The 12,119-nt window shown below is 36.6% G+C and overlaps 1 protein-coding gene across 1 annotated transcript in view; it reads left to right on the plus strand.

Moving 5' to 3' along the window:
• Positions 1-12,119, plus strand: part of VWA8 (von Willebrand factor A domain containing 8) — a 185,190-nt gene that overhangs the window by 123,522 nt on the left and 49,549 nt on the right. Inside the window, exons 29-34 of the mRNA XM_051778665.1 lie at positions 41-243; positions 6,687-6,803; positions 7,285-7,349; positions 7,449-7,574; positions 8,195-8,304; positions 10,285-10,439. Of these exons, the coding sequence (XP_051634625.1) occupies positions 41-243; positions 6,687-6,803; positions 7,285-7,349; positions 7,449-7,574; positions 8,195-8,304; positions 10,285-10,439 (776 nt within the window). The remainder of the gene's footprint in view (positions 1-40; positions 244-6,686; positions 6,804-7,284; positions 7,350-7,448; positions 7,575-8,194; positions 8,305-10,284; positions 10,440-12,119) is intronic.

Here is a 12,119-nt window from a genome sequence, read left to right on the forward strand (position 1 = left end):
AATGCACAGTCAGTAGCCTTTCATTATTTTCTCATTTCAGAAGAGGAACCTGAAAACGTTCTTTATGTTACTACCTGCAATCCTGTTACTTTGTACTTCATGAATGTTTCTAGTAAGAGTGGATACTTTGTGAATCTTTATGACCTCTTCCCGAGAACAGTTGGAAGTGTCTGGCAACCTTTTGTGACTGTGGCTCCTCTGGGAAATCCACTCAAAGGTCAAGTGGTTCTACATGAAGAGGAGGTAAAAAAAATTAAAACGCAGCTAAATGTTTAATGATGAGCAAAGTAGCATCATGAGGGTGGGATCACCAAGGAGACTACCTCTGTAGACTGAAATAGCCTGGACAAGCCTACCTCCTGCTGAATGTTCTCTCTTTTACTGTACTTGAAGCTTGGGAGTTGCCTACAGCTTCAATTTTTATGTGGGGATTTTCCTCTTGCACTTTTTAGCTGGACATTCTTGAAGCTGAATTCTACCTGCTTATCTTATTTCTCACTGATAGAGGGAGATTGGCCTTCATGGAAGAAAGGGAGAGAGTGTATCGAGTTCAGGAGTCTCAGTCAAGCAGCATGTTTGCAAAGTGTGAAGTCCAGAGTAAGGTGTAATATGTGAACTTAAGTTCTGCTTCCTTTTTTACTTTTCAAATAGTATATAAAAGAGATGTTTTCTGAGTCACAAAGTAAAATGTTGCTTATATTTCCTTCATACCACTATTTTTGATTTGTTTGGTGAATCCATTTCTCATTCTATACCATTTGAAGTATTAAGATTAGAAAGGAGACTATGCAAACCTTAACATCCAGAGTATCAACAATGCAAATTTAGAACCACTGACAACTTCTGTGTTGGTTTGACTCGAACACTTTTTTTAAAGACAAATATTGCTTGCTTTCCACTTTCTCTTACTGTTAGTGAACTGATTGTAACATTTCCAATTCAAAACTTCTTTGCCCAAGAGTGGGAAGAGACAACAGTGTATACTGTAGTGCTGCTGTTCATTTTTTAATATTAATAATAGTTTATTGTGTTACCTACCAGTCATTGTGGTTTGACATGGGCATGAAATCTGATCATTGTTGTTGGCTGGTTTTTCCTTTTCTTTTTCTGAATTTTTTCTGCGCATTTTTCAATAGGTTAGAGACTTCAATCTAGAAGAACTTTTCCTACACTGAATTGGGGTGTTAAATAATTTTCAGTCATTTCTAGTGTTTTTGTGATACTGTTGTTCCAGGAATGTTTGTCAAGTGTCAGTGCTACTTTCTGGTGTCAAACACTACAGTTAAGCTCGATGCCTTATGAGAAACAAAATTCTTCCTTTAGTAGAACTGCGTGTGCCTTCTTTAGCTTCACCTTGGACACTTTCCAATGCAAGTTGGAAAAAAAATGATTCTGAGGTTACCTTCTTGTTGAACAACTATAGAAGTACCATTTGAGCTCTTTTGAGTTGCACGTAACACATTTGTTTGGTTCTAAATAATCCTTATTCTTCTTTGGCAAAGTTGGTGCAGGAAACTAAAACAGATGGCAGTCTATCTTGTATCTAAAAATGTTTAGAATGTCTCACACTTCTTAATATTCCTTGTTTTCTAATTCTCTAAAATTTCTACCATTTTGTTTTTAACCAAATCACGGTAGCATTTGGTGTCAACAATGAAGCTTTTATCAAAGGTTCTTCTGTGAAGCTTTAGGTAGTTTTATCAGTGTCTGGTTTTGTCTGTCCTCATGGAATGTATTTTTCAGTGATAGTATGATGTATATGTTTTTCAGACTAAAATAAAATTTACTCTTTGGAGAAACTATTGTAGCTCAGTGTCCCTTTCCAGGTGACTTCAGTCAAGCTGTAACTTCTTGTTTTTCTCTGGCAAAGCTTAAATATTGCCTGTTTCAGACTTGCCTTTCTTGGCAAGTGCTACAGGTGAATAAACCTTGTCTGTAAATAAGCCTGGTTTACACTGCTGGAAAATAATACAGAATTAAAATGTTCTGAATGTTTTGCATTATCTTAAAACTTTTTACATAGTGTTACAATTGAGGCAGATCTTACTCATTGGTTGTGAAAATACATTTGATTTAATTACAAACTTGGTTGCAAAAAGTCATTGTATACTTAGGACACCGTTCAAAAGTAATTTTTGACTTCTTGAGAACTTAAGTAAGAGTCTTGCACATCTTGCATCAGAAAAAAAGATGAAAAGGGGTTCTTTTGTATACTGGATGCTTGTATCCATGGACGACATTAGCAATTTATTTGGGATTGGTTTTTAAGCAAGTCACCAAAGCACAGTTCAGACAAATGCTGCTGTTGTAGTCTTCACAGCTAAGGTTTCATTCCCAACTCTTTCTGCAGCGGAGCCATGGAAAAATCATGTGCTCTGTGCACCTGTGAAAAAAGGTGGATGTTGCTGTGTATGAAATTAAATCCATTATTATTGACATTAGCAGGTAAACATATGGTCTAAGACAATAATCCAAGTACCTTCTATATTTGCCAGGAGAATAAAGGTGATCTGAAGAGCATTTCATCCCAGTTAAGGTAGAACATGTTGAATTGTCTTCTGGAAGTGCCTCTCTCTTTCTACTGGCAGCAGCAGGAGCCTTAACATATAGTCAAGATGACTACTTTCAGATCTACTAAGGTCACTGGCAGGCATAAACTCAAAATTTGCAGCATTCACATGTTAAGAAAAGTGGCACATCTGTATTTTTGGCAAGGCTCCAAGGGTTAGCCACTTGTGCTACAGGTGCATCAAGCAAAACAAGAAAAACAAGCAATATAAATGATGTATGTTATGCTTTAGAGGTTCATTTGTGTTTACTTGCAAAAAGACCAAGAAGTATTAACAATATTTGTAGAAATAAGAACTTGCATTTATTAAGTAAAAAGGCCACTTGACAGCTGCTATTTCCTAAATAACATAATACATTAATTAGACAATACCAAAAGCATTTTTTTCCATTTTTTCTTTTAATAAAGGTCTTTGGAGATGAATACTTCTGACTAATTTATAAAAAAGAACAATTTTAAATGGAAGATAATCTTATTGGAAAAGATGAGATTATGATACTGTGGCTTTTCAAATAAACTTGTATGATTTATTTCACAGATGACATCCATCTGGATTCATTAGAGCCCTCCAGTGAAATAAAATAAAAAATCACCATTCCTTCCTGTCCATTTAAAATTTTACTGAAAGCAAACTCCTCAGGGATTTAACTTAATTGCACAAATCGGGTATTTATCTCATTTTAAAGCACATTTACATCTTCTTGGAAGAAAGAGTAAATGATTTTATTTCTCACATTGGCCATTGGTCTCGGTGAGCACAGCCTGTTCTGCTTCTATCTTTTTGTTCAGACTAAAGTGATAGACTTTGAAAGGACTTTTCAGAAATCTCAAGTAACTTCCTTGTAAGATGGGAATTGCATTCATATTTTCGAAGCAGCAATGCCCCTGCCCACGTGTACTTCAGGGTGTACTTCTACTTCCTGTTAAAGCTTTGTGCCCACCACTTACACTTTTTCTTTCTGCACCAGTTAGTTTTAGTGTTCAGAAGAAGAACATTTACAGACTGAAAAGAATTTTGATAACTCTATGCATAATTTTGTATGGGGTTGTAGGAGCAAAATGCACATGGAGAATTGATTTGCCTTAAGTTAACAGCACACTTCCAGGTTTTTTTACACACACTTTACTCTGCTGAAAGGCTGCATCTGGACAAACAGAGTAACCTGTAGTCTATGTCAAGGAGCACAACAATGTTCATCCAAGCAGTGTCCTGCCAGCATTCTTTAACTCTGCTTTTATATTTCTTGGTCAGGAAGTGGGGTAGTGAGGGAGGGAAGTGCTTTTCCGTGTCCCAAGTGCTGCTGCAAGTTTTGTCAAAGCTCCTTGATAACAAGGGGGTGAGGGAGCCTGTGACACAGAAACTGACACAGAGATCCACCTTGCTCACTACACATAGAAGATGTCAATCATCATTTAAAAGAAGACTTTTTTAACAGTTTTAACTTTTTTAACAGATCTGGCCTGAAGCACGTAATTCCTGAGTATGGAAGTACCTGTAACATACTAGTAGTAACATCTGAAACTTCTAGTTACCATAATATTCTGATGTATGTCTTCAGGACAAAGGATGTATTTTTTTTCAAAAACTAGTAGATGTTATTTTTTTTCTGCATATTATATAAGACTTTCCTTTTCTACAAGCACATAGAAATGTGCTTACATAGAAATGTATGCATCTTTTATAGAAAGGGAGAAGACTCATTTCCCATAAGCACAAAGCTTATATCTCTGCTTATCTCTACTAGATCTCTATCCCAGTTCACTGAAATCTTGAGTACAATAAAGTCTCCCAAATCATCTGAAAGATGCCACTTGCATGAATTAGAACACCAGTAATCTACTTGCATACATTTCCCTTCCTCTGAAGACATGGAGGTTTGAGCCCCAAACCACAGATTCGTGCACAGACTTTTTTCAATTGAACCTGGTGAACAGTGTGTTAATGTTTGTATCTATGCCTAATATTTACAGTGTCAGGATTGTTACCTGTATGTCACTCAAGGGGTCCTTGAATGACTCTAATAGAAAAGGTGGTACAGGAGGCAAGAAGAGGTATGAAGGGATTACCCTGCCAAGCTAAAGATCAGCCTCAGTCTGAAGCTGGCAGCTAAGAAGAGTCTGTATTTGCAAGCTTGCTTGCTCAGGACATGAGCAGTGAGGGCAGAAGAGATCAAAACTGACAGTGAGTTTGGGGAGCAAAATACAAATGGGTTAAAGCGAGTTATTTGTACTATCCCACTCTGAAAATTCCCCAAGCTCTCCACTCTGTCTGCAAGACTATAAGGAAAAACTTCCCATACCAGCAAAATGAATCACAGCCCTGTTTGATTTAAAGACTTTTTAGAGGAAAATGCTGGCTAAAATAAAAACAGTGGTAAGGAAAGGGAAACTTTGGAGTAACTAAAAATAAAGGCACACCACTTCACGAGATTGGTTATTGCATCTGTCCAGAGCTTGGAATTCCAGACACTGGGGTTGGGAGGTCACCCAAAGGTTACTTTTCTCCCAGTCAAGAACAAACACAGTGGAATTGCACACCAACGCTTCCCAGCCCGCTTGAAGAGTTGCCAAAGCTGCTCTCGGATGTGTTCGCAAGTGACGCAAAAATCTATTCTTAAACACAGACAGAATATACATCAGTCACAGCACAGAAGGAAACCATTAACATCAAAAGGGGTGGGGTAGAGAGGCTTTTTATATTACCAACTTCTCTCATAAATTTAACACTAAGTGGAAAAATGTAATTGATTCGTATGTGTTCTTTATCTCACGTGGAAGGCTAATGCATTGCCTCAGTACAGCAGTGCTGCTACAGAATAGTATAAATAAAATATAGCAGAAAACCAAAATCCAAAGCAAATGCCCTATTTTTTTTTCCTGAACCACATTTATATAATTTTGGTTTGTAATACATAAGCAAACTTCCTTTTTTAGAAATATTGAACTTGAACTGAAATTCCCAAATGCTCCAAATAACTGATAATATTTTAAATGCTTTACCATATTTAGTTTTAAATTCTATCATTATTAAAGTTAACTCTCACAAATAATTCTAGTGAAGGTATGAAGTATACCCAAAAAGAACAAAACCACCGTGACTCAGATTGTTTGTATTTGTTTTATTTAGGGGAATTTGTGGGAATTTATGTTTTACTTCCTTAACGTCTGTCATGTGTTATTGCACATGATGTACGTAGACAGTTTACTTTTAGTAAGTTCTTGCAGAACCTAATGTCCTTGCAGACCCTAACATTTCCTTGAATGGCAAACAAAAAATTCAACCCAAGGCTTAATTAACTTGTTCCTTTGTACCTTTTAAATTTCATTTGATGCAGTTAAGGTTGTCCCTGAATGACTGTTCTCTTGAATTCTTAGGTAAACACATTAGGAGCAGCTGGAGTATTTTGCAAAAAGAAACGTTTAAAATGCCCCTGTCATTTGACATGTGTGGACCCTGGGGCATTGAGAAATCTGAAGAAGTTTGAAATTTAGCATACCATATTTTCGTGTGACGTGGAAAACGCACCACTCTGTGCAATACCCCGTCTGCTTTTTATGTCTGTTCTGCTGTCCTCCCACAGCTGTCCTATCTCTGGCACTCTAAGCTGCCTGAGTGTGCAGGTTACAGAAGGATTGTCACACACTGAGATATTTAATAGGCTCCACAGTATCAGAAGTATGAAACTGGAGAGAAAGTACTAAGCCATTTCTTCTTCACCAGTTTGTCACCTTCAGTGTTACTGAAGCCATGGGTACATTAGAGAAATGGTAAGAAAACATAAAGTAAAAAGAAATATTTTAGTGACTTGACAGAACAAATTGATGTGTCCCTCACCTGTAACTGATCAGAGCTTGGACATGTAAGCCATACTAGTCTAGTTCCTAGAGGTTATGCAGAAGTGAATGTGAGCCCTCTCATGTACTTAAACCTCTCCAATTCAATTTCTCTATGAACTTTGAAATGAATGAGGAAAATTCAGCTTATGTTTTCCAACAAAATCTAGATTACCTTTTCAAAATGTCCTAAGTTGCTGGAGTTGCAAAAGTGCTTCAGATAGAATTGTTGTAGTCTCTTAAATGGGCTTAAGATGTACATGGATCTGCTTTTCATTTACAGAGCAATGTTATATTGTTGCTGGATACAAGCAGTGGTGCCCTTCGCCGACTTTTGCTCTTACCAGATGCTCAAGAGTCTCCTAAAAGAACATCATGGTGGCGCAACAAAGAAGAGATGGTGAGGGGTCACACCTGCCTCTGTTGTACTAAGTTTTTTTAAAAGCAAAGCTCAGTATTGAAAAACTGTCCCAGGATCATTAAGCTTTTCTGGTATTACAGCCCAAGCATTTAATTGTTTAGTCTTCTGTGTATTTAAATGTCTTACACAGCAAACAGTTATTAATTTTTATGGAATAGTGATATGAAAAATATAAATAAATTGTCTGAAGACATGTATCTTTAAAATATCCCTCTTTGGAGCTAGAACTGGAAATAATGGAACATTCTGTTACAAGGAATTCTGTCCAAAATAATGAACTCAGTTATTATGCAATTATATGACTAGGAACAAGGCAGGCTAGATAGCATTTTGATAGGTAATTAATGCCATGGATTCTTCTAAATAAAGCAAAAAAAATAATGCACTTTCAGGGGAGTCAGGGAAACTCACTGGGACGATCTAACAAACACTAATTGCTCTATGACATATTTTTATACAGAGCAACTACAAAATGTGCCGAGAGTTTTCACACAAAAACTGGCTGGTGTTCTACAAAGAAGCAGGGTAAGAATAAATTATATCCTTGTATTATATTGATCTATAACAGATTTCCTTGTGTATATCCCTATCTGATTATCCTTCTCTTGGCTTCCAATTTTACAGAAACCACCTTATTGTGCTGGATGTATTGGAGGGTCAAACTCATACCATCTCCCTTCCGATCAGTCTGAAATCTGTTTTCCTGGCAGCTGAAGACCGCTGGCTCTTGGTGGAAAATGAAACAAATAAGTTAGTTCAACCTGGTTTTCTTAGTGGCATTATTTCTGGTTTGTGTCTTGTTTATGTTCAGGAGTTTCACTCCTGGTCGCAGAGTTGTTTTTTCAGACTGACTGGACTTAAAATTTGGTGTTTAAAATGCAGATTTACTTGTGGTGAAAGTGCAGGTAGGCTTATAGAGTAGGAAATGAACAGGATATGCCTGCCTCTGAAAGTCTAGACTAGCTTTGATTGTATGCATATTCATACTGATTTTACTGAGGTGGTATTGAACTTCAGAAATAACAATGTTCATGGACCTAGTCTTGGAAATACAGACACATTGTCCAGAGTTGGCACCTACTTCCTTTACTTTCATGATCACATGGAAGAAATGTTACTGCACTATCTTGTTTTTATAAATCAACAGCAAATGAAAATGTGTAAATAGTTGCCAGAAGACAAATCTGCCAATTGCTGGCTTACCCTTTCCTATCTCACAGATGCTGGTAAATTGTATTTAGTTTTAGCAAAAGGTGTTGATAACCTTGTTTATATAAATGCAGAATGTTTTCACTGTTTCGGAAGATAAAAGTCCTTGTTTAGAGTTACAGGCTTAATCAGTAATTATTATAAATGTGTATCCTTTACAGGAAATTTCTTTTAACCAAGCGTGCCCATATGGAAGCTCAAGACAGTGAGGTTTGCCAGCTGTATGCATTGAGTGAAGAGCCAGCTGAAATGGGATTTGGCCTAACAACAGGTATTGAATGCAAGCTTGACTAGTTCCTTCTTTTTTTTTTTTTATCATTTCTGTTTGCAGCTGCACAAACAAGGCTTTTTAAAGGTCTGAGTAATTAAACTTCTCTCCAGTTCTCTTTTTGTCCTCCCCTTATCATGTTTGCTTAATAATAACTTTTCACAAGGCATGGCGCATCCCATGCCCAAAGCATCTTTGTTTCATTTAAGCATTTAAGACCCTCAGTCATGGACTTTCAGGAAACAGACAAGCATATAGAATGGAAAAGGAAGAAAGATGACTAGACAGCAATTAGAACAGGAGTACAAGGGAACAAATCAGGTTGTACTCTGTTGCAGATCTGCTGCACACAGTCAGATGAGCCAACAAACATCTCCCAGCCTCAGAAAAATACAAAAGACCTACTGTTAAAACAGAACAGAAGTCACAGTTTCTGTAGTTCTGTTGATAGTGTGCAGGGGGCCATTGAGGCCATCACACCTGTGTTGAAAGATAGGGGGAATTTGATCATTAAAATTCCCAGATGATGCTAGGCATTGAGACATGTCTTAATTACAGAATAAGGCAGAAATCTCCAATGTTCGTAATTCAGACGGGTAAGATCTGTCTATCTTCAGATCTGATAGCATTTTCAACCCTGAGTATTTGATCATGGTGCACAAAATCTCTGGTGTACTTGGTACATGTGCATCCTACCTAACAGTTTATAGGTTTTGCCACTGTGTCTCAGAGAGGCAGAGGAAACAAACAGAGAAACCACTTTATGTCTGTTGAAGAGGGAAAAGGTTTTGTTCTATTCTTGTGGCTAGCATAAGTATGAAAAATGAGATTAACACAGTGTAAACGTGATACAAGCAAATGTTATTGACAAATAACAAATAGGGCTAATTTTACATAAACAGCAACAAAGTGGATACCAAAAACTAACCACAGCCTAAATATCTAGAATCCATTTTATCTCTTGTAAGTTTACTCTACAAACTTATCAAGCGCCATCAGAGCACAGTAGTTTCCTTCCTCTACCTACCTTATTTAGAAAACATTCTAGAGTATCATTCCTCAGATGGATAGAAACATCGTTATAATTTCCAGTCTCAAAGTATTTGTGGACAGTTTTTTACTGCATGCTTTCTGTGCTATTTTAATCCTTTGTTATCTGATTTCTTCTCTTCCAATCCAAAAAGTTATCACATCCCCTCTCCACTTTTTTCCAAAACATTCAGCAAACCCTGAATGTAGCATCTTCAGCCTGTTCTTGTTCTTTGAGACAGAACCTGTGACAGGAGAACCAACAAATGGTAGTACTGCAGACCCAAACCAGTAGCCCATTTATCCTTTGAGGGAGAAAAGACTTTCTCCCACTGCCAGATGAATGAGATAGTCTGCCCATTGACGTGGAAACAGTGTAAGCTGCTGCACTAAAGATAGCAAATTCTGTGTTGATAACGTGAGGCAAGGTAAAAGGCTCTTACAGTTGAACAGAATAAAATTTAGTTTTCCTTAGCTTAAAGATGAAGAAAACTAGACCATTATTTAACAGAAATGCATTACAAATATTATTAAAATTTCAAAGATAGCAAGACAGTCACTGAGAAATGTCACATTGACACTTATCTGTGCAAACCTACATTGGTAGGTTTGCCTTTTGGTACATTTGCATTATAACAATTTTCAGTGAGATCATATGCTGTTTTATTCCGTAGGCTTCCTGCCTCATTTGCACAGTAGAGGGCAAAATTAAGTGGTATAAGCATCTACGAAGCTAGTAATTAGAGATTTTGAGTACTTAACTTTACAAAACTAAGATTATTTCCTGGCTTCTTTTGTGTGGTATAGTACAGTATAATCAGATCTTCTGCTTTTTAGTAATTTTATACTCAAAGTAATAGCAATGTTCAGTGCTCAGCACTCTTACAGTTAATATTGTTTCCTGTTGCACATCTGGATTTAATGACTTTCATTTTGTTTAATTTCCCTGTTTAGCGTCAGAACTGTGTGTGCCACATGCAGTTTCAAGTGACCAGCTATCTTCAGAAAACCTCAGTGCAGCTGTGGGACAAAAGATCAGCTCCCCCAACAGGATCTTCTCGGATGAGCAGAATTATGCTACTATTGTTATTGGTTTCCCAGACCTCTTGGTAAATACTCGGCATTATTATTAAGTGAAGTAATATGATCTTGCTTATTCTTTAACCAGTTAAGTACCTGTTTACCAAATGATATGGAAAAAGAAGGGAATGACAAATTCATGTAGTGTACACCATTTGTTAGGGTAGTCTAATCTAGAGGGATTTCAGTGGAGTTTTAAATAATAAGAAATTGGACAACATAATGTCTAGCATAGACAAAATTTGTTGGTGGTGAGGTCTGAACAGTGCTGGCTAGAGGAATATTTTCTAAATCATGTGTTTTTACATTTTTTAATTAAACGTAACAACTGCGAGAAAGGATATCAGTATAATTTTGAACTATTCAGTGTGAACTTTTTGCTCAGTGTGCAGCAGGTAAAGACTAGATTTAAGAAAAAGAAAAAAAGATATAGAAAATGGTAGCAAAACCATACAGCCCCTTCAGTATTCAGTAATGTAGTTCAGTGTAAATGCTGCATGTAGGTGTGGTCGCTGCTGTGACACAATTAGAAAAGGACCAGAAAGGAAAGTGAAACTTGGCAGTGTAATGACTAGGGTTGTTGCAAGGAGTGGAGGTAAACACAAGTAAAATAAAAGCAGTATGTTTAACTCTTTGAAATTTTTTTCCTAATTGCCACCTAATGATATGTAAAAAAAGTAGTTCTTATGGAATAAATAATTGTAAGTCATGTTTGCTTAATAAATTGGGGCAAATTAGAAAATGTAAGTGTTAACATACATGAATTTTGGGAAAGCCAAATGACAGAAGAAAATTTGAAATCCCAAAGGATTCAAAAATATGTTTTTGACAATAAGGCATTCCCTGTATTTGCAACTAGCTTTTGAGTTTTCCTTGATCTAGATTTATATGACTAGATTGATTATTCTAGCTATTCATGTTATTTACAATAGATGTGAGTTTATTGCTGGAAAAGGGAGATGGTTTAGAGGAGGGAGTACTAAAGGTGCTACACTCTTCAATACTAGCATGCCAATACTGATCATGAAGCATCTTGCTCTGCCAGATTTAGACTGAGGCCCCATCTTTCCTCATACATGGTTTTAGATGTCCATGTGAGTGTCAAAGGGGGAGTGCTAAGAGTAAATGTAAGGGTGATGGGGTAAAACTTCGAATTCAGTGTTTAGTGTTAATGGTGTAGGTGTTTAGTATGAGTAAGGTATCTGAGCTCTTATTTGTAGTAGCAGTGCTCAGCTTACTAAATACTTAGACCTTCAAGATGATTTATTTCTCTAGGCTCTTTTAACCATAGTGGGAGATGGTGGGAGATGAAGGAACTGACTTTCATGTAAACAACTATATTTACGTTTCTGAACCTGGAGCTTTATTGCCTTGCTTTGAATTTACTACTGAAATATCTGTTTGCATTTATCTACATTAGTGGAAACTTAGATTATGGTAACAGTTTGTTACATAGTTTGATTCCAGATTAGGTTATTTCAATGCTTTCTGTTCCTGGTTCAATAAGAAAAAAAGGTTCAACTTCAGATCTTCAGAAATTCTTAATGCCTCAAACTCATGTATATGATTTGTTGGTTTTCATTCCTATAGGAGTTTTTGATAACAAAATAATGCAGGTCTCTTCCTTGTCATGTGGTAACATAAGTAACCACAGTAGCCACATTTGATTTGAAATTAAATAAAGAATGGAATTTATCAAGAAATGTTTG

The sequence above is a fragment of the Manacus candei genome, unplaced genomic scaffold, assembly GCF_025592945.1.
Source record: "Manacus candei isolate 608988 ecotype Guabito, Panama unplaced genomic scaffold, ASM2559294v1 h1tg000014l, whole genome shotgun sequence".
Taxonomy (NCBI): Eukaryota; Metazoa; Chordata; class Aves; order Passeriformes; family Pipridae; genus Manacus; species Manacus candei.